Source organism: Typha latifolia, chromosome 2 (genome assembly GCF_019914945.1).
Source record: "Typha latifolia isolate L0001 chromosome 2, TyphaL0001v2, whole genome shotgun sequence".
Lineage (NCBI taxonomy): Eukaryota > Viridiplantae > Streptophyta > Magnoliopsida > Poales > Typhaceae > Typha > Typha latifolia.
This window is the reverse complement of record NC_133087.1, coordinates 1,902,825-1,924,667: the sequence shown is the minus strand read 5'-3', so window position 1 is coordinate 1,924,667 and position 21,843 is coordinate 1,902,825. Positions and strand designations below refer to the sequence as shown.

General features: G+C 35.9%; 3 protein-coding genes across 6 annotated transcripts; 2 read left to right on the top strand and 1 right to left on the bottom strand.

Annotated features, from left to right (window-relative positions):
- The first annotated feature begins 162 nt into the window (after positions 1-162).
- LOC140780879 (protein EIN6 ENHANCER) lies at positions 163-4,668 on the top strand. Of its 2 annotated transcripts, none has more exons than XM_073126580.1 (3): positions 163-497; positions 2,815-2,882; positions 4,294-4,668. In XM_073126580.1, the coding sequence occupies exons 1-3, from the start codon at positions 332-334 to the stop codon at positions 4,423-4,425; spliced, it is 366 nt and encodes a 121-aa protein (XP_072982681.1). In that variant the 5' UTR covers positions 163-331; the 3' UTR covers positions 4,426-4,668. The 2 variants fall into 2 exon arrangements, with proteins under 2 accessions (XP_072982681.1, XP_072982682.1); XM_073126581.1 differs by lacking the exon at positions 163-497 and adding an exon at positions 996-2,473.
- A 1,510-nt stretch (positions 4,669-6,178) lies between these two features.
- LOC140782564 (leucine-rich repeat receptor protein kinase HPCA1-like) lies at positions 6,179-11,396 on the top strand. 2 transcript variants are annotated; one of them, XM_073129198.1, is made up of 19 exons: positions 6,179-6,470; positions 6,702-6,828; positions 6,911-6,982; positions 7,248-7,322; positions 7,443-7,514; positions 7,642-7,803; positions 7,905-7,979; positions 8,056-8,127; positions 8,231-8,302; positions 8,383-8,451; positions 8,541-8,615; positions 8,699-8,770; positions 8,861-8,995; positions 9,079-9,503; positions 9,585-9,719; positions 9,927-10,066; positions 10,159-10,378; positions 10,449-10,684; positions 10,756-11,396. In XM_073129198.1, the coding sequence occupies exons 1-19, from the start codon at positions 6,377-6,379 to the stop codon at positions 11,269-11,271; spliced, it is 2,844 nt and encodes a 947-aa protein (XP_072985299.1). In that variant the 5' UTR covers positions 6,179-6,376; the 3' UTR covers positions 11,272-11,396. The 2 variants fall into 2 exon arrangements, with proteins under 2 accessions (XP_072985299.1, XP_072985300.1); XM_073129199.1 differs by having other exon boundaries at positions 6,346-6,470; positions 6,689-6,828.
- A 1,827-nt stretch (positions 11,397-13,223) lies between these two features.
- LOC140782930 (probable galacturonosyltransferase 7) lies at positions 13,224-20,139 on the bottom strand. Of its 2 annotated transcripts, none has more exons than XM_073129812.1 (10): positions 19,736-20,139; positions 19,330-19,358; positions 19,174-19,230; positions 19,012-19,074; positions 18,240-18,339; positions 16,749-16,804; positions 16,264-16,559; positions 15,379-15,736; positions 14,755-15,297; positions 13,224-14,049 (listed from the first exon to the last, which is right to left on the bottom strand). In XM_073129812.1, exons 1-10 carry the CDS (start codon positions 19,854-19,856, stop codon positions 13,768-13,770), a joined length of 1,905 nt encoding a protein of 634 aa, XP_072985913.1. In that variant the 5' UTR covers positions 19,857-20,139; the 3' UTR covers positions 13,224-13,767. The 2 variants fall into 2 exon arrangements, with proteins under 2 accessions (XP_072985913.1, XP_072985912.1); XM_073129811.1 differs by having other exon boundaries at positions 16,734-16,804; positions 19,736-19,982.
- Between the last annotated feature and the right edge of the window lie 1,704 nt (positions 20,140-21,843).

The window sequence follows — 21,843 nt, the reverse complement described above, 5'->3', positions numbered from 1 at the left end:
AATTTTTTATTCATTAAATTAATTTTTAGATTTTTTAGAGATTATTTTATTTTTATTTTAGAAGAAAGAGAGTAAAATAAGATGAGGAAGTGAATGTGAATATGAACTATAATAACAAAATCTTATGAGTGTTATTATCCCAAAATATAATCGAATGTGAATATGATACCGATAGCCGAACCGACTCGGTTTCTTACATATATCCACCGAGCGGCAGAGCTCGGGAGGCAGGGAGAGAGTTTTTCTTTTTCTTTTTAACTTAAAAACCGTTGGCGATCGGTAGCGCGTCTTTTTGGAGTGATCTTAGGTCAGAGCTGGCGATTTCTCCTCCATGGAGCCGGATGTGGTGAACTCGGAGACGGTGTTGCCTGCTGTGCTACCCTTCAAGCGCGTGCAGATGTCGGACAAGTACCCTAAGGGCCAAGCCCGAGGCCGCCATTGGAAGCATCTCAAGCAAATACTTCAGGCCGAGAACTACCCGCCCGACCAACCCAATTGTGAGACCTCTCTCTCTCCTTCTCCAGTTCTTGATGCCCTGATTGCTTGATCTCATTGGAATTCCTTCGAGGATGAGGTGGGAGGATATGATAAGGGGGATCTTCTGTCCAAATGCTTTCTAGAAAAAGGGGAAGTCGTGGTTTAGGGGAACAGTTTTTTAGAGTACGGGGTGCTAAAGGATTTTTCCAGGTTATAGGCTGATGGTAATTGGCGAATCGATAGTCCCTGGTGAAGATTAGGGTATAAGCAGACACGTTTTCGGAGATTTATTTTCAGATGGCATTCTTCCGCTGATTTTATTGCGGTTTATTGGCTTTATTATTTGGGGGAGATTAACTGGATGACAATGGTTTTCTGATCGTCGGGACCGATTTGGTGGCAACCTTAAATAAGTTCGCGTGGATATTATTAAGTTACATAATATATGAATTCTTATTATTAGTAGCGTAGTTGGAATATAGGAAGAGAAAAAATGCAATCAGAAGTTTGTTGAAGTAGGCTTCTTATGCCCAACGTTAGACAAGAAAATGAGGTACTTTTCAAGAAATCTACGTGTTGGATTTCAGGCTTTCTCTTTGTATAAAGAACAAAAGATGTGGTGTTATTGTTGCTAGGATAAGGTATAATAGCTTTAAAGATCAGAAAAGTGAGTGCTTATTTCGGTAGAAATATTCTCTTACTTCATTTTCTGGGAGTTTTTTTTTTCAGAAAAAACATTTATTTTTTCTTAAAAAAATGCAAAATTGTCCCATTTGGTTGGGTTGTATTTTGATAAGGTGTTGGCTTAGTCATTGAGCCATTCATCAAATTTTACGGAAGACAGCAAAATATTTCAAAAAAGAATGGACAAATAGATACACTTTTGTCTTCCTGGAATGACCTTAGATTCTTAGGCTTTGCATTTGGCCAACTTTTCATATTTGAACTAACAACACTAACAAGGAAAAGTTAATTAAGTTGGGCATAGATTTGCATACGACATAATAGGCAGATCCAACAGAGTGTAGATAGCAAATAAACAGGGTGGGAACAAACGCAAACTTTATTTTTCTGAGAAAGAAAATTTTTCAATAGAAAATGAGAAGAAAGAGAAGATGAGGAAGTGAAGGTGAAGTTTGGATTTTCAAGGAACAACCAGGAAAAAAAAAGAACTCTTATCCATATTACTGCACATCTCTGATGGGAATTTGATCCACTGAGGGAAAATTTGAGACCTCTGAACAGCTTTCAAGCTGTAAAAGTATGCCAATTTGACATAATGATCTTCATATAAAGTAAAATAAACAAGAAAAGATAGACAGAGCAGTGAGTTGCATACACATGCAAAGTAATGTATGAGGTGATTTGTGATCATTGTACCCTATATATGTAGGGTTCTCTTGTTTAACATCGATATGTTCTATTTTTCTGATTAGTAAAATATTTTTAGGGTGTTTCAGTTGTTAGGAACGCTTTCCAAACCTTTGCTTCTTTGTTTCTATGTCAATTTCAAAATGTATTATCAGAAGCACTAATTTCTTTCATTTAGGATTATAGACCTTTGAGATATAGAAAATGTGTAACTACTTTTTTCAACTTTAATAATAATTGCAGATTTTGTGTTTTACTCTAGAGCACTTCAAATTGCTTAAACTATAGTAGCTAGTACAAGGATGGTTGTGCCACAAGTATAGACCGTGTCGACCATTGACCGATTTGCACGGCACATGCCGCGGCACTTGTCGGCATTTGCCGTAAGAGAGAAAGAGAAAAATATGAGGGAGACTACACACCTTCATCCTTTACCGCTCATAGTCAACCTCATCATTCGCCGCTCAGAGCCGCGTTGGGTGCGAGCAGCACAAGCTCGGGCGATGGCGAGTGGCGACAATAAGCCCGATGACGAAGTCAATGGCAAGCGGTCAAGCTGTTAGGAGGTGTGTTGTACGGCACCCTCGTGCCACATGTTGGTACGCCGCTGGCATGGCTATCGTTGGTTAGTAGTCAAACTAAACAAATAACAGTGTGGTCATTTGCTTCATGAAATATGAGAAAGATTATGTTCTATTATATCATACGTATTAGCTAAGTTATCTTGATGGAGGATGTAACTTAAAATGCGAATAGCACTATACACCTCAAAAAATTTAATGGAAAATAAATTGTTAAGTTTGCGTTTCTACTTTTATAAAAGGAAGGCCTATTTAGCTATATGCATTTTGTAATTGTTGAATATACCTTCTCAGGAGAATATATTAAGGTGCAATAGATGCTCTCTAGTTTCTAACCGAGTCCATTTAAACCATAATGTTCTTAACTCTATTTTTTTGTTCTCAGATTTGAATATTGAGTCACCTCCTTCTATGTATCCATCAAAGAAGTATTGCGATATAACAGGCTTTGAGGTAAATGTTCCTTTTCTCTAGTCTAACTTCTGAGACCCATACTGTTTTATGGTTGATATCTTCAAGGAATCACATTATTCAACTCAAGTATTTTTATTACTTATCTCATGAACGGAATATTTCTTTCTTTTACTTTTTCTAATTAAGATTCTGCTTTTTGATAAAAAGGAAAGAATCAAATCAGCAATTTGAACAACTCGAAGCTGTTATTAACTTCATGCTATGATTATCCAAAAGCTAAAATCTATACATATCAAACCATACTTGATCTAGATATCTCAAAATCCCATGTTTTATTACTGGAACAATAAGTTTGTTTTGAGAGCGGCCCTTGCAGTGTATAAGTGTATACAGGTTGAGAGAAATTGGATGACTTGATTCCTTGCAATTTTTCATAGTTAGATGCCCATAGCCTATCAAAAAATTTCAGTTAAGTTAATGATGCTAGATTTATGCTGTTAGATTTCAGATGAATGCCATTGATATGTGGGGGTGTAGTTCTGTTTGCTGTGCTTTTGCATAAGCCTATTTAATCTAGTCTAGGACATGTCCATAGGAAGTACATTATGCAACTAAGTGATTCTGCTGCCTCTCTGGTTGTTACATTACTTGCATTAAAACATGATTTAGGTAGGTAAAATTCATCGTAGCCAAGTTACAAAGCCCTTTCTAATTACTTATTTGGAGATAATATCTGCTGTGATACTCCACTTTAACAGCCTCGCTGAAGGTAAAAGATGTGAAGTCTTGTGAGAGGAATTTTAAATTTGCATAATTTGTATCACGAGTATAGAGTGCCGTCACCATTAGTCACCATGCATGTTATACGTTTTACTAGAGTGGGACCCACAGCCACTTTGTAATGTGCTAGCACTACGAGTGTTGGCCAGCATGTGAATCCATGCTTGGCTATAATTGGTCTCATTGCCTATAAGTACATTACTCGAAGACGATATGTAACCAGGAGAGGTATCTCCTCTGTTCTATTGAGAATACCAAACAAGTTTTAACATATAGTTTCAGTTTCTATTATGGAATGATATTTAAGCGAGATAAACTCTTGGGGCTTGTTTGGTTTGAGATTAAGTTTCGAACTTAATTAGTTGATATTATTTTTTAGTCTTAAATTTTTTTAAGAGTAAATTTAGTTAGGTATAAAAAAGATAAAAAAAATTTAATGACTGAATCAAGTTAGGGGTTCCTAAACTAGTTCAGAGAGAGTCCCTAAATTCAAACCAAACAAACTATGATGTTTCAAACTGTCCGAACTTTCTATTTAGCAATTAATTGTATATAATTATAGTCATTTTCACTTTCATACCTTGGGGTTAACTTCTAACCATTGCTACCTTCTTAGAAACCGATCTTTTTTTTTCTTGTTCTTTTATTTGATTTGGTCTAGTGAATGCAGGCGCCATATGTAGATCCAAGGACGAATCTACGCTATGCAAATCCAGATGTCTTCAAGCGCATTAGAATGCTTCCTGACGAGTATGTTCAGAGGTACTTAGCTTTGCGGAATGCGGCAGTTGTTCTAAGATAGCTTAGCCTAGTGGTTGGAGATACCTCGAGCAACTAAAACGAAAGCCAGACTTGGATAGCTCTTGCCTCTCTTTGAAACGTTTGGTTCAGCTAAAAGCTAGAAAAGATGAATGTATTAAAACTTTCTAATTAATCATATGATAGAAAAAAAAGACAATTCTTTTGCTTTACTTGTAAGTATTACATATGGTGGATTTGTTGCTTTGCGTACTTGAAAGAAAAGCTTTTTATGTAGTTCGTCAAAGTACGTTTTCGTACGCCCACAAGTGCGATTTGTTGAGTTTTTGACCAAATTAGCCCCTTTTATTAGTTTTTTTTTATCAAAATAAACTATTACTTAAATTTATTACTAAATGGATTTAATTGACTGTAGTCCTAATAAAAATATTAAATTTATTAGTGTTTTTAAAAACACTAATCAATTCAGTGTTTTTATTTCTAGGTAATTTTTTTTCTTACTTGTTGAAAGATTAAGTTAAAAGAATATATATATATATATATATAATGCTAAACTAATTAACGTTTTAGGACAAAATAAAAATACTGAATTAATTAATATTTTTATTTAGAGATAAAATGTTGATTAATTTACTATTTTTATTAGGACTACAATAAATTAAATTTTATTTGATAATAAGTTTGAGAAGTATTCTATAAACTAGTTTGGACAAAAACTCCGATTTGTTCACCTCTCCATCACTATTGCCGTCATGCCGTGGTACGAGGACGATAATTAGTTAAATACGAAGGTGATCGATCCTTGTCTAATACTTTTCTCGACCACAAGTCTTGTCACAATTTAATTTACTAGGCCTCCAACAAGCCAGAAATTGATGCAATTCTCCTTTGACCCGCCTCCTTGTTAATAATTTTGTTACACAGCTGTTTTAGAAGGAATTCTGGTACAATGGCCCCTCAACTCTTAAAATCGACCCAATTAAAGAAGGGATTCTAGTCAATGCTTTAAACGGAGAGAAAGACGCGACATAAAATAATTTTCACATGTTTAAATTAAATTTGTAGAAGAGAAAGGAAGAGTAATGAAACCTTTTTCCTCTACAAGTGTTCTGATTACATACTATACTCATTTGTTAGCCTTTTATTTATTTATTTTTAAATTTTGTTTATTTTAGAGAAGGGAAATTTAATAACATTTTAGATCGGTGCTGTTACGATTTGAACTTAGATATATTTATCCAACAAAATGAATTTCCTTAATCATTTGACTACTAGTATTCTATTGAAAATAAAAAATCTAAAAGGAGATATTTTTCTCCGCGTGTCCTCCTTTACGAGTGCCTTTATTATTTTTCGAAGACTAAATATAGACCGAGAAAAAAAATAAATTTTCTTATTTATATAAATATACTTAAGTTTCACTAAATTGTTAGCTAACATATAAACTAAACCACGCAAATAATTTGAAGATGGATTTAAACTTACCCTACATTCTTCCTAAAATCGGATGGTAACTTATATTAACTTCTTATTTATATAAAGCTAACAGGATAAAACTTCCCTTAGTCAGGGTATATATGCAAAATAAATAAGGGTACTCTTTTTTTTTTCTTTTCTTTTTTTTTTTTAAAAATAATTACGCGGTTTGGGCGTCACGCGTGCCCGTGTGAACAACTAGAATTTTAATGTTGATGTGATACACTAAAAAATCAAATAATTTTGAGGGATTAAAAAAAAAAAAAAAAAACTAAATTATAGTACTTGGTTAAGACCCGATTAATTTTCAACCCTACGATAACGTCTAGAAGCGAATCCAGACCAAAAAAAAGAAAGATATCAGGTAGTGCCGACGACCTAAGAAAATTATAAACCACAGGAAACTAGTCTCCTCTCCTCTCAAACTTTTCTACTTCCAGTGTCAAGTTTTTAATTAGAACTAAGAGCTTTTGCACCCCTATGCTATGCTAAACATTTGTTGGTCGGAGAAGTAGGAAATGGTGATAGTGACGAAGTTGCTTCTGTTGCTGTTGTTGTTCGTGTGCTTAGATAGTATGCAACTTGCATCCGGCGTTACTCATCAACAAGATGGTGATTCTTCGAGTTTTTTTTTTTTTTTTATAGTTTTTTTAGCTTTTATCCCTCGTTCCATGAAACGTATGAGTAAAACATAAATTGTGCGCTTAGTTGTAACTAATTAAGTAGAGCAACTTGGTTGGAGTTTTAAGTGAAGTTCATTTGGTGCAAGAGATGTTTCTCAAAGTTATGTTGGTCCCTAGTAATGGTTTCCTGGGCTAATTACAAGCCAGTGAATGTTCGCAGTGGATTCTCTGAACTTCCTGAAGAGCCAATGGAGAAATTTGCCACCTAACTGGAGGAAGAGGGGATCAGATCCCTGTGACACACCTTGGGAAGGAGTCTTATGCAAGAATTCAAGGGTTACAGAACTGTGAGAATATTTCTTTAATTCCAATCTCATGTGTCTGTTAATCTTCCATTTCCATCCCTTATCTCATATTTGATGCTTCCAGGAATTTATTCAACATGAACCTCCAAGGCGAGTTAAGCAGCTACATAGGAAACCTCACCCAACTGCAGAGCCTGTAAGTTTTTCATCTAAGAAGTTATCACTAGTCAGCCTAGTTATACTATTATGTTGGTTTAGAAATAAATAAGATTATATTTCAGAATTCAGATTCAAGTTTTCGGTAATCGGCAATGCTCAATTATGCTGCATTATTACTGTGTCGATCCATGTCTCAAGTATATGCGAACAATTAGCTATACGTTTTTATTTCAAGATTTTACTTTCTCAAAGAGAGAAAGGGGAGAAACAAAAAAGTACTATGTTAAACAATTTGACTGCAGGGATCTGTCCTCCAATAAACAACTTAAAGGTCCTCTCACACCAGCCATTGGAAACTTGACAGAGCTTAAATACCTGTAAGTCCAGAAATCTGGTTATTTTATGCGACGATGATACCTATTTACAGTGGTTTTCTTTTTCTGCAATTTTTAACTGACTTCATTAATTATTTATTCTATCTGCACTGTGTTACTTAGGTTCTTGGTTAACTGCAGCTTCAGTGGTAGGATCCCAGATGAACTAGGCAATCTAACGCAACTTGAATACTTGTAAGGATTAAAGACACAAAATTCTATAGTAGTTTCAGTTCAGCTCTTCATTCTTTTAATTTGAATCATATAAAATTGTTATTTGATGACAAAGAGTATTAGTAATCTCCTCACTGTCTGCTTCAAGGTCTCTGAACTCGAACCAATTCACAGGCAGGATACCAGCTTCCCTTGGTAAGCTTTCCAATCTCTTTTGGCTAGACCTGGCAGACAACCATTTGAGTGGAAATATACCGATTTCGACAAGCGAACCTTGGGGCTTGGACAGGCTTGTCAATGCGAATCACTTGTGAGTCTAATTGCTTCACTACTGTCACCTGATATAGAGATGTAACAGAGCAGTTTAGATTATGTTGCATGCCTGAATAATTCATTCCATGTGTTTTGTAGCCATTTGAATCAGAACAACTTATCAGGTTCAATCCCAGGAAATTTTTTCCATGTAGGAATGAGCGTAAAACATGTGTAAGCGAAATGCGATCTATTCATTTTTCTTCTGCTACCACTGCATTTCTTCATCTTAATGATCAATTCTGGACAGGCTCCTGGATAGTAATCAGTTAAGTGGGAATATTCCACAGACTGTCGGACTTGTGCAAAATCTCGAGATTCTGTAAGTATTTTTGACTCGCTCTCTCATCCTGAAATATCTTCCTTTGAATTTGCCTAAATTGAACAGGCTGGTTCTTGATTGTAACATTGATCTGTCATGACAGTCGCCTTGACAACAATAAGCTGAATGGCACTGTTCCTTCTAATATTTCTGATCTTATGCATCTCTCTGTATTGTAAGTAACAATATCGATCAGCATTTACTCATGACATGTATGTCTTATTTCACTCATGTCCTTGCTTCAATCTTTCTCAGGAATATATCAAACAACAATCTAACCGGCCAAATGCCTAATTTGACTGGGATGACAAACCTCAATTCTGTGTAAGAACTCTAATAAGCTCTGCTGTCCATTTCATGCTTTTGACCTCTCAATTAAATAGTAATCAACAGTTGCATCATGTTTTCCTCAGGGATTTAAGCAAAAATCTTTTTGACCCTTCAGAAGCTCCAGGTTGGCTCTCAACCTTGCAAAATCTCACTAATCTGTAAGTTACCTACTACATAAGTGAAGTTGCTAATTAGGTACATACTTTCCAATTTGTAAGCCTGCTCAACCAAAACTTTTCAGTGCTCTAGAGTCAGCCAACCTTCACGGGAATGTGCCGAAAGAGCTATTCAGCTTGCCTGAACTGGAGGAAGTGTAAGCATATATATTATGACAACAAGACTTATGAAACCAATAGAGAGAGAATGTTTTTAACTAGTATCTGACTATTCTAACTGATGACAGTATACTGATGAACAATAGCTTCAATGGTACCCTTGACATGGGTGACAAAATCAGCGAGAAATTAGAGACGGTTAATCTCCAGAATAATGCTCTTGAATCAGTTGTACTATCTTCCAACTACAATAGAACTCTAAAGTGAGAAGAGTTTTAATGTGCCATTCAACTCATGACTAGTGAAATGCATTTCTTCTGTAACCATTCTACTTGCTTGATTGCAGGCTTGCAGGAAACCGTATCTGCAACAATCCCCAGCTCTCTTATACAACTTATTGCCAAGTTCAGCAAGGACCAACAAATAATACCTCTGATCTCAAAAATTGTTTCAACCCATATGAAGGATACATGATGTTTAGAGCTCCTTCAATTAGCAATATTAATAATCACATCGCAGAATTAAGGGAAAGCGTGTCACCAAAACTTAACTGCTTTCCAAATAGATTGGATATTCGAATCAACAATTTCAACTTCGACCCATATGGATATTTACATGTGCTGTTGACAGTCTGCTCACCAGATGGCAAGTCCTTCAACCGGTCTGAGGTATTGCGTTGCTTTAATTTGAGCAGCCAAGACTACCAACCACCACCTATTTTTGGACCATACTATTTCGCACCGTTGCCATACAATTTCGATGGAGATCCTGGTATGCATAACAACTCTTTACTTTTTGCAGGAAACTCCCTTTTAGTTCATTTCTCATACAATACAAATAAACCAATTGCAGTGTCACATAGAGGCCTGATTATTGGATTGTCAGTTGGCTGTACTCTCCTGATCCTTGCAGTTTTGGTGGTGGGAATCTATGCTTCGCGACAAAGGGAACGAGCTCGAAGAGCCATCTCTATCAACGATCCTTTTGGTAATGCACTAATGTTTGTGGTAGATAGAATCCTATTGCAATTAACAAGACAGAAAATATCAAAGTTATGCAGATTACCTACTATTATCTTAAAAGAAGCACAAACCAAATTGCTTTCCATTTGTCATTAGTCATCTATTAAACTATTAGTCTTATTTAATTACATAAAACCATCAAGGATCAGTGATTACATTCTCATTATTTCAGCATCATGGTTGTCTGAGGGCGAAGATCAGGGCGCCGCACCACAATTGAACTCAGCAAAATCTTTTTCATTTGATGAACTAAGGAAGAGCACTAATGGTTTCCAAAGAATTAATGAAATTGGAATAGGAGGATATGGAAAGGTAAAGAAGATTATTATCCTTTGTAGATTTGTAATGGAGAATTAGCATTGAGCTGACAGTATAGTAAATGTTTTTCTCTCTTTGCTCTACAGGTCTACAGAGGAATGCTCTCCGATGGGAGGATAGTCGCAATTAAGAGGTCCAATCAAGGTTCGACACAAGGTGGACTCGAGTTCAAGACCGAGATCGAGCTGCTTTCAAGGGTTCATCACAAGAATCTAGTAGGACTTGTGGGATTTTGCTTTGAGAAAGGAGAAAGGATGCTGGTGTATGAATTCATCTCCAATGGAACACTAAGAGAGAGCTTGTCAGGTATGTTGTTCAACTCTGTCATTTCTTCATTCTTGTTGAGCTTGGTATATCTTCATAATACTTTTCTCAGGCAAGAGTGGGAGACAATTAGGCTGGAACAGGAGACTTAAGATAGCTTTGGACTCAGCGAAAGGATTGGCTTACCTCCATGAACACGCTAATCCCCCAATAATTCATAGAGACATCAAGTCCACTAACATTCTTCTGGATGAAAATTTAACTGCAAAGGTTGCAGATTTCGGCATCTCACAGTTAGTAGCAGACACTGAGATAGGCTATGCCACTACTAATGTTAAGGGGACAGTGGTGAGTGTCAATAATTCCTAGTAAAACAGGAGATTCGACAACTTCAGTTAGTAATGTTCCATTTCATGCAGGGCTATCTGGATCCCGAGTACTATACGACGCAGCAGCTTACAGGAAAGAGCGATGTTTATAGCTTTGGAGTGGTAATGCTAGAGCTAATAACTGGTAGGCCTCCTCTACATAATAAAGTGTACGTTGTCCAAGAAGTGAGGATGGCATTGGATAAGAAAGAGAGAGAATACTGCGGTCTGAAGGAAATAATCGATCCTCTTATCCGAACAGCAGAAAATCTCGGTGGTTTCGAGAGGTTTTTAGAACTGGCGTTGCAATGCGTAGAGTTTTCAGCTGCAAGTCGTCCAACCATGAGTGAGGTTGTGAAGGAGATCGAGATGATCTTGCAGAATAATGGAGTGAAGTCGGGGTCGACCACGGCATCTTCATCAGCCAGAGAGTTAATTGGTTTGAACGCTGCTGCTCGTTATTCTTATGATGATTCGTCTCCTCTTACAAGAGGGATAAACAGCAGCGCTTTCGACTACAGTGGTGACTTCGTTTCTCGAAGCCATTCCAGTTTAAACAGCACTTGATTGTTCTTGAAAGTAAACTAGGATTGCAGATTGTGAAGGTTACTTATAGTTATCCCTAAGGGTTACAAAATGAGGCCAATTTAAAACTCGAAAATCCACTTAATAAAATTACAAATGCTCTATCCCGCCGGAGAATAGCCTCAAGATCTTTTGTGGCTTTAGCTCTTCGCATTTCTGATGATCACCCCCAGGTCCTCCTTGATAATCTTTGGCATCAAACGCATTTGTCTATATTGATCTTGATCCAACCCTCCGGAGGTGGCATAGGCAGTAACTTCTCTCCTTCGAAGATCCTTCCATTCCTCACTTTCCATATAGTCCACATGGTTGTCACTATTACTATATGAAATCATTCATCTCTTTACGACCAGTGATATCGCAGTCAATTTAAGGATGACCACCTTCTCCCAAGTGATCTTATCAAATCTACATCCAAAAAGCAGATGACTTGTAGTTTCCTTCAAAAGCCCATATAGCCCACATTCATCTCCTAGCCCACAAGTAATTGCCTTCAGAAAGGCCTTTGTTTCCCCAAGCGTCTTCCACGTAAAAATCGTCACATGATGGGCTATTGATAATTTCCAAAGTTTGGCCCACCCCGGCCAAACCTGGGTATCAAATCTTTTAACAAAGTGGTACACCGATTTCGCTCTCGAGAGCCAAATACTAGATATGAGCTAGTTAAATAACCAACCCTCATTAAAATATAAAGATACTAAAATATTTTAGCTAATATACTAAGTCTTCTAGTCTAGGCTTCGAGTCGTGTGCGTTGCCAAACTATTACTTTGAACTAAATACTATTGACAAATTGCTCCAAGCCATTACACTGCGAGCCATCAACTAACTGAGTCAAATCACTACCAACTACCAAACAATTTCCTCCACAATAATTGTTTGGGCTTGGATTCGGTCTTATAATCTTTTTAATTATAGAGAAAAGTACCTACCAACTACATTAGAATTAGTTTGATAATTAGACCGGTTGACTATGTATATTTTGCACACACAACTAGATCATTTATGAAAGTTAGAAATATCGATACTTCCAATCAAAATAGAAAAGAAAAACAATTCAGTAGTATGTTCAATAATCATAATCAATCAAAATCGATACTGAAAATCTAACAATTTTCTTTTCGAGTGAAAGTCCGTAGACAATCTCTAACTATTAGTTATTCAACAATGTATGCAACTTCAACAACTTACATTGTCAGAGCCACAAACCAGATCACTAAGGACAACAATATCCAAAGAAAACTCATTATGCTATACACAATAAATTAAAGAGTGCAAGAAAAATCCAATCCAAATGAATTTATGCAGCAAATCTCCAAAATGCCATCGATAATGAACTGAATTTCTCATCAAATCTCACAATGTCATTTAAAATGAATTGAATAAATCTTGTCGACAGTAGATGGTTATCAAAGCCAACGAAACCAAATACGATAGAATTAGCTATTGGAATTTGTCAAAGCAGGAAGTCTAACACCTGTGTGAAGATACATATACCACGATGCTAAATTCTACCAACATATTATCGCAGAAATTTCTCTACAAGATAATGCAAGCAGCTAGTGCTCAGTAGAGGGACAAAACATCATGACCATGTCGTGGTATATCATGAGAGCCACACTAGCCGTCCAGGATACTTAATCATTTGCATCTATCAAACAGTCTGATCACACGTACCTAGAGTGCTATTTATATACAGTACATGCAAACTTGACTGCAACTCAAATTACAGCTTCACATTGGAAAGAGAAGCAAGGGTCATAAACATAAGAAATAATGCGCTCAGACGGATCATCATGGGTTCACAATAATTATAAGAGATTTGATAAATAATGAAAAATGAACAGCACCGCTGTTCATAAGAAAATGGGAAGATAAAATAATATAACCATGAAAGAAGACCACAAATAATGCAAATTACTATCAACACTGTATTGCTGAACAATCTCACCTATTTTGGAGATGAGACTTTGCTTAATTATGATTTCATTAATAATCAAAATGCAATGAAGAATTTAACAATCTGGAAAGATAACTCCCTAAACCCTTATTAAAAGAACAAAATAATAAGGGTTAAACAACAAATGGAAAATTAACCTGCATTAATAAGATAGAATGCGCCAACTTGATAATGGTCATTGGCTCAAGAAATGATGGTGACCTACTACAAATGCTCAATTTTACAACTGACCTCCAACCTCTAACCACAGAAAACATTACCGAGCATGTCCTTGAGTCCAACAAATGTGTTTTTCTGAATATTCAGCTCTGTCAGAATTAAGTTATTCCATAGTAATCTTTTTTTCCTTCTTTGCTGAAGCAGCTGAAGAACCCTGCATTTCTTAATACTATATCATATAGCTGTCCTCGAGGAGCTAAATGTGTTGAACCAGCATCAGGCAAAATGTAAGCCAACATATTTACCAATTTTGCTTTATATAAAATTTTCAAATCCCTAGAAATCATGCTGCCATTAAGCTATGGATGTACATTGCAATCGTCCATAAATCGCTCTTCTCGTGTAAGGAATTTCTTCCAGTACTTCTTGTATTCTGGTATACCTAATTCAAGCCAAGGCTTCATGTTGCCATTATAATGCAATGATAGAGCACCCTTCATGGCATCCTCTCTAATTTCATAATTATAGCCAAGCCCTGATAGTGTCCACCTATCATCCAAGGGATAGATAAGATTTTGAAATAAAAGCAAGCTTATGGGCAAGGCTGATTCTCTCAAGGATGCCTCACCAGTAATCTTGAACTGCAATGCAGCAGAAAGAGTTAAGAGAACATCAGAACTAGGAAAAATACAAAGTAAAATTTATGTGCATTCTTCAACAGATAAATAAAAATATAGTAGATTCCTTTTATATGATAAACTACTACATCTTATTTCTCCATGAAAATAGTACAAGTTGTCAGAAGTACTAAAATATTCAGAAAAAGGAACTTAGAAGTGCAAGGATATGCTTGAGAATGGGGAAAGAGTTATAACAATTTTCCTCATCAATAGAGAGTAATACTGGATACAAGAAAATGACCTTTTTGGTGAAAAACTATCAACATAACCAAGTCCATGAAAATGTTACTTTTGATGCCTTTAACAGGAAAGGGAAAGACTGTTTCTAGGTTGAATACTTGATCCGCACAGGTCAGATTATAAGGTAATATAAAAGCACAGACTATGCCAATGGATCTTAAAATTTTGTGCAATGCTAACATCATCTAGTCATGTGCAATATGAAGGAAACTACCTTTTCCTCTTCCCACCCTTCATGTCATCTTCTATTGTGCAAAGCTAACAATAGAAGATGCAAGTATCTTTAAAGAGACAGATTGTTGAAATTTTGAGTGATGGCACGGACCTAATTTCTTCCTCATTTACCACTGGTTAATTCTTTTTTTTTTCCAATTACGATAGAGGGCGAAATAAAAAACAATACCTTGAAAGAAGATAATTACTGACCTGTTGGAGGAGTTTCAAATATTTCCCTGTAATATTATGCTCCCTCCACTTCTCGAAATTAACAATATTCAGTCCAGACATCCAGGCACAAGATTTAGCATCATAGAAATTTTTGCCCAGATACATTCTTAGCTGGTCCAATTTCACCCCACAAAACTTAACAGCACCATTCACCTTTTCTCCTAAATCAAGGTTCCACAACGTAGATAAATCATTTTGGACAACCACATCATCATCTAATATGACCACCCTCCTCAGCTTCTTAAATATTTCTGGAAGAAGGAAATGTGAGTGACTGAAAATGGATAAGTATTCTATTCTCATCTTCGTAGCGGGTAGGTCAATGTTACGAATGGAAATACGGAACTCCTCAGACACATAAAGGTGCCGCAGGCCTATATTATGGAAATTCTTCAACATAAGTTCTTCATAATTCATGACGCGAATAGCTGCTTCCTTGTAAGAATTTCTCTCAAACCAAAGTTTCATGGCGTAGTAATTTTGTTCATCTGTTAGCAGATGAAAAACAATATTTCCTGTTACCTATCCAATGATGAAAGAGAATTATCAGCTGTACTATGAAACAACATGGTGGTAAAAGATATTCGAATGCTACCTACATACCTCAGAGTTCATCACAGTTGAATTGATGACAACAGAAGCTGCAAGTATGTTCCTAGAAAATATAATATAGTGCCTATATTTAGGGTTGTCAAATTTGAAAGCATGTGAGTGCTCCAAAGCGAATGGTTGGGATTTAAAATATTCTACTGTCAGTCTCATAGACAGACAATGGAGACTTTTGGGCATTGTCTGAACACCAAGGTGGTATAGGAATGCACTCTGCTTCATGTGAAAATGAGCTTCATCCTCAGAGAGGTCAAGTATCTGCCTGAGTTTCTTGTCAACATTATTACAATCTACAGTGCATGATTTGGATCTTGCAGTTACCAGATCCATTCTCTTAATCTTCTCTCCGATACTGAAATAAGATCAAAAGTGCCATTAGTTTTCTAGAGAGGCAACTTATGGAATAAAACAATTTTTTTTTCTAATATTAAGGATATTTAATTGGTTTTTTCTATAAAACTACAAAGTGCTAGTTAAATCCATGGCTGAGAGCAACAAGTTTCAAAACATTTTTTATCTAAAGAATTTCAAAATACAGTAGATAGATAGACTATACAAAATAAATAATTAACTGCTTGCCTTATTTATAGAATATCAAGAGGATAAAAGGTATGAACATTTTAAATGATTACACTAAGAGAAAAGGCTTAAGAGAAAACAGTATTCTCTTCTAGTTAGTAATTAAAAGAAACTTCACAAATAAAGAATTAAGATGATAAATAATTGCTTGGCTATGTAATTGAATTATCTGTTATTCAAATCTTCAAGACTATACCACACAACAGTACAGTTCTCAGTCATTATGAGGCTTTGATTATATGGATTAAGAGCATAAAAATAATAGTATAACAGTTAACAAAATTCGACTTTTGGGCTTACAGAGGTGGAAGATCAGCATCTACTACAGCTTCACTAAGTACCCTTTCATGTTCTTGAATACTTTGCTTCAGTTCACGAGACAACATTTCTTGTCCAGCGAGTTTTGCGATGCTTGGATAGTAAGCTCTAGCAACAAATACTTGATCTTTGAGCCTTTTCACAATAGAATCCTTCATAACTTCTTTGTGTTCTATGGACCAGAGGCAATAACTCCCAAATTCAAGTTGACAATACTTTTCAGTGTCATCGCCATTGAATCCTTTGGCAGTCCTTTTCTTGTTATTCTTCTGACCATTCTGAAAGAAATATGACATATTAAGCTTTGTAGTTTGTAGCAATCATAGAAGTTAAAAAGCTTTGGAACATAAATCTTCAGACTTCAGAAAAATTAATATGAATCAGTAGTCAACTAAACAGATTCAGTTCATCAACTTAAATCAAAAGCTAATAGCGTGCAGTTGCTCACACACCACAAGGAGTCTTACATTTGCATGCAAATCATTGACTGCTTTTGGTGTAGCAATATGTGGTGTAGGAGGAACTGCATGAATAAACAAAGTATAACAGTCAATATTTGAAGAGAATTTCGAGAAATGAAGCACAAAATAAAAAGTTGAAAACACACTGAATAATGCACATACTATTTGATAGCCATGCAGCTCAAATTGGTATCATTTTCACATGAAATAATATGAGGTCAGCCTAGGAAATATAGATACTTTTGTACTCTTCTTGTACCCATATAGGATACTGAATTGGATACGATAGTCATCACATAATTCCAGATATGTATTGAATACTTCTTTACTGTATCCAAATTTTAAAAAATAAAATTAGTATCGTGGATAGTTCTCAGATACTCTTAGATACTTCTTGGATATTTCCAAGTTTCCTATCAATAGAAGCCAAACCGAAGGAGACTACACCTTTCATTTCTCATTAGATCTAGAAGGTTTTTTTTATGAAAAAATTGAGTTTGCTTGTTTATTTATAATGTATATTAAGAAATTATGTTACAATGGCCAATTTCTTTTGATTTATAGATTGAATTGCCTGTTTCTCTTACATTTTAAGTTAATAATATACTATGTAATACTATTGTTTATTACAAATGGTAGTTCTTTTAATAAATTAATTGAAAATCTCCTAATATAAACTATCGTACACAAAAATAATATAGAATTCCTCAATTAAGAAAATGAAATAATAAAGTTCACTAATATATATATATATATATATATATATATGAGCTACGTATGGAATACATATCTTAGCCGTACCGTATCCTTATTTTTTAAGATTTGCTATATCGGCATGTCTTTATTGTATCTGTATCTGTGTTTTACAAAGGTCTATTAAACTAGGTAAACTAATTATATGGTATGCTGATAACCTAAAGATTGCAGGGTCTAATCCAGACTATTGACTGTTTTGAACAGATTGGATCATACTGCTTGTAAATGGTACTGGACATGTTAAGCCTCCAAAATTTCCCCATATATTTATAGTACCAACAAAATAGAACAAGTATATCAGCAAGTTAACGATGGCAGTAGTGAATAGAGAATTTACATAGTGTATATATCTATTTATATTCCTTCTTTTTCCTTAAATAATGTATGTCACTCATATATAACAACTAATCAAGTAGAGAACTTCTTATACTAATTGTCTCATTCACATTATTAGTGCAAAAATGCATGAGATCTATATCTCAGATAGTTTGTAGCCTTTATTGCAAGACACTTTATAGTTATCCAAAACAAACAAGAAGATATTTCAAGTTTCTATAATTCAACATATGATGTACTTCAATTTATTTTTTCTTGTTCTGTAAGTTTTCTCATTTCTCTGATTTAGCATAAGTAAAAGGGCTAGTCCTGGTATGCCCAAATCAGCTCAACATTGATCATAGTAACTTCGGTTAAAACCCCCAAGACCCTGAAAGAAAATATAATATTACCAATCGTATGTACCTTGTGGTTTTGAGGTAGGCATCACATCCTTGCCTGTTTCATTACCACTTCTCTTATGCAAGCTGCCATCAGCTTGGAACACATTGTTCTCCTTGAAATCCTGTCCAAAAGAAAATCACAGATATTTCAAGAAACTAATAATCCTACTCTCTAAAACCAATATGACATTATACTTCCTCCATTTCAAGAAGCATTTCATCCAATAAAGTATGAAGCATGGATATGGATATGACAGTATGGATATGTGAATATGGCAAATCTTAAAAAATAAAAATACAATATGCCAAGGATATATGGAGTGTGTATATATATATATATCTATGTCATACTAAAACAATTTGTTAAAACATCTCTGTCACCTCTTGTTGGTACCATCTTGACGTAATAAAAATCCATTTCTTCAGTCTTCACATGAATTATCTACAAGATTTTGACTACAGCAAACTTAACAAAACAAGATAACAAGACAAACATCAAATAGTAGGCTTCCATATTTAGATGCAATTCAAGGGCAAGATCAAACCTAAAAGCATTTCATCGAGTCTACTCAAAGGAAAATCTATATTCAACATAACACTTGGCTCCAAATACCTTATTGCAAGTTCTCAACAACAAAAGCCTTAAGATGGCAGTTAAAGTAACCATGATGCCTTTCTTAAAATGCATTTTCAAAAACATTTTAGCTACAGAAAACTAGCAAAATAAGAAAACAAGAGGAATATCATTACTAGGCTTCCATGTTCGGCATTTAAACTGAAGGGCAAGTGTGAACCTTCGATAAAGTCGGTACTATTTTTGTCCTCATCTTGTTCTCGTCGCCACTAGGCTGCCGAGCCTGCCATGAAACAAAGAAAAATATCAAGAAGGTCGCCTATAATATGTTTGTCATCCAACCAGTGCCCAGTATGTTACAAAGGAAGAGCAATAAAATAACCTCCGGCTGCGAGTCCTTAACATCTTCCAGGCGACCAAAAGACTGAAAGCCAAAATCCTGGACATTGATAACCCGTTGAACCAGTAGTCACCAAAACAAAAGTCATAAAAGGAACAACAATCAATCCATCACACTTCACTCTCAATATATCTTTACCTTCTGTGGACGTTCATCCGTCACATACCCTGCACAAGAATAACAAAATCATCAGTCACCAGTGCGAAACGTGAGAAATTACCAAACAAAATGAAAATCCATCACAAATTCTCTAATGCAACGAAAATCAAATCAAGAAACGCCGCAATGAATTAATAGCAAATGACCGCCGTATTTCCCAATCCGTCGAAACAATCTTTTCACATTTATAAAACCTCAGAAAACAAAGGATTACTAGGGTTTGGTGAGCAAGATCCGATCGGCAATGCCGATTAAGATTCGAGCATATACTCGAATCCTTCAAACCGATTCAAGAATGCCGCGGGAGGACGGCTCCGGACACGGATCCGAGCAAACTTTAGACTCAAGAAACGCAACAAAGATGGGAGGGATCTACGCATCGCACCGGCAGGGAAGCGACCAAAGAGGAAGGCGAAAGGGACGAGAAGCGAGCAGAAAACGAGGACGAGCACCGCCACCGAAGGGCCCCTCCACCTTCGCTTCGCCGGTGGCGCCGAACCCTTCATCTCTTCTTCCTTACCAGAACCCGTACACCGAATCCGACATTGCCGTCGTCTCCTCCTCCTCCTCCTCCTCCTCCAAACTAACCCTTCTCCTCCGCCCTAATGCGAAGGTATCTCTCCAAGAATTAGGTTTCTGTTTTATTTCAAGAATCTTCTCCTTTTCTTTTTTCTTTATTCTCTCGATCTCGAAGAAACGGGAAGGGAGGGAAAAGAAAGGATACAGACAGAGAAGAGAGGATAGAGAGAGAGTATAGGCGAGGTGAAGGGAAGACAGCGATCTCGTCTCGTTGATAGCTTCAAAACGCGAGGGCATTTTAAACCCGCTACAATTGTTAGTTACTAAATCGGATCCGCTTAACTGCTTCCAGCTCTATTAACAAGATCTAATGGCGGTGATGATTCGGATCTAACTCGGATCCGACTCCTTCCTAGTTCAAATTAATCCACCACCAATTAAATCCTAATGACTAATATATCCTCCCAATTTCATCAAAATCACTATTATGTCCCTAGAATTTCTGTAGCTTACTAATACAAAATAACAGTATAAAGGGTAGAGTTATTTAATATTTTTCATTCAAACTAATAATAAAATTAAAAATTAAAAATTAAAAATTAAAAAAGCATATGAAATTTTGACTAATTAATCTTTATTAATATATTGGCTGGGACCCAATAGTTAGGTGGCATACGTAATAGTGACACACCACTAGCGATATCAAATACATACTTTGCTTTAGGTAAAGGAGCTTCGCAAAGTGCGGCTTGAGTTGGATGGAAATCATACCAATCTCCTTTCTTGCATTAAAACAAAACTTTTTCCATCCAATTTAGCCTTATAGTTGTAATGTATAATCTTTCGGAGAATAGTTTATCTTACTACGCGATCCAAAAAAGAAAAGGAAGGAGAAAAGAAGTCATGATATTCCCATTGTTTTCGTTTGTTTTCCTCCCGTCTAAGAAATCTCTAAAGAGAAAGCAATTGACATGATAAAGACATCTAAAGATTAACTACGTACTTAATTGTAAAGAAGGCCGCATATGATGATGTTTTTATATAAAGATTTTGGTGTGATACAACTGGACTGCTGCCCGCGTGGCCACCAGATCCGACCCGTTTACGAAGTTTGAATTCAGATGGGTTCGGATTCGGGTTCGGATATAATGTCAAATTGGACGTGAGATAAATAAGTACAATATGTTCGAATTAATATTAAAATTGAACTTTGAGCAAAGGCTGTCCTGCACTGTGTTAATTTGAGATAGTATTTGATTACCAAAAGTCAAGTCAAATACTATTTGCCACTCTCATTAGAAATTTTAGTGATGGGAAAAAAAAAGGAAGATACCTTCGTGAGGAGGTTTTGAGAATGAGTGCCACTGATCATGCCCATGAATGACGGGGAGAGCAAGATGGGTAAATCAAGGGGTCAACAAAAAAAAATTAGCCAGTCCCAGGAATAAGGAGACATTTTTTTTATATTTTTACTAGTTTTGAGAAGTAATTTTCAATTTTTCCACTAAACAGGTCTAATGGTTCTTTGATATGCATCTATTCAGAAAAAAAAATTATTAATTGGATGAGTGCGATTAATTTGTTGACACACATTTAATGGGGTTTTCCTAAGCAGCCGTTAGGTCTTATTTAGACAATGTACTTTAAGACACTTAATTATTATGAGTCTCTCTTAACATGTAAGAACCAATGTATATAGAAGCAACAAACCGAAAGTAGCCCTCCAGTCTTAGCACATGCATCCAAAATTCATGCTGCTAACATAGCAGCAAAAGCCTCCACCAGAGACTTGATCACCAGTGGTTCATTTCTTTTGGACAAAGGGCCAACCCTCCTCTCTAGATCACCGGTGGTTCATTTCCTTTTGGGAAAATGTAAATAGTCCACCCTCCAGTGCGTGGGATCCTGTGTACAGTGAGATCTCGTGAAATCGTGCTTCCTCGGTTTACGGGGCTGCACGTGGGATTTGCACAT

What these genes read in the sequence shown, in the direction of transcription:
- LOC140780879 (XM_073126580.1), top strand. Translation starts at nt 332, where the DNA reads ATGGAGCCGGATGTGGTGAACTCGGAGACGGTGTTGCCTGCTGTGCTA. An exon ending in CCCGCCCGACCAACCCAATT is followed by an intron (nt 498 to 2,814) that starts GTGAGACCTCTC and finishes TTTTGTTCTCAG; the next exon opens with ATTTGAATATTGAGTCACCT. An exon ending in GCGATATAACAGGCTTTGAG is followed by an intron (nt 2,883 to 4,293) that starts GTAAATGTTCCT and finishes TAGTGAATGCAG; the next exon opens with GCGCCATATGTAGATCCAAG.
- LOC140782564 (XM_073129198.1), top strand. Translation starts at nt 6,377, where the DNA reads ATGGTGATAGTGACGAAGTTGCTTCTGTTGCTGTTGTTGTTCGTGTGC. An exon ending in AATTCAAGGGTTACAGAACT is followed by an intron (nt 6,829 to 6,910) that starts GTGAGAATATTT and finishes TGATGCTTCCAG; the next exon opens with GAATTTATTCAACATGAACC. An exon ending in CTAATGTTAAGGGGACAGTG is followed by an intron (nt 10,685 to 10,755) that starts GTGAGTGTCAAT and finishes CATTTCATGCAG; the next exon opens with GGCTATCTGGATCCCGAGTA.
- LOC140782930 (XM_073129811.1), bottom strand. Translation starts at nt 19,856, where the DNA reads ATGAAGGGTTCGGCGCCACCGGCGAAGCGAAGGTGGAGGGGCCCTTCG. An exon ending in CGGATGAACGTCCACAGAAG is followed by an intron (nt 19,231 to 19,329) that starts GTAAAGATATAT and finishes ATCAATGTCCAG; the next exon opens with GATTTTGGCTTTCAGTCTTT. An exon ending in CAACTGTGATGAACTCTGAG is followed by an intron (nt 15,298 to 15,378) that starts GTATGTAGGTAG and finishes ATCATTGGATAG; the next exon opens with GTAACAGGAAATATTGTTTT.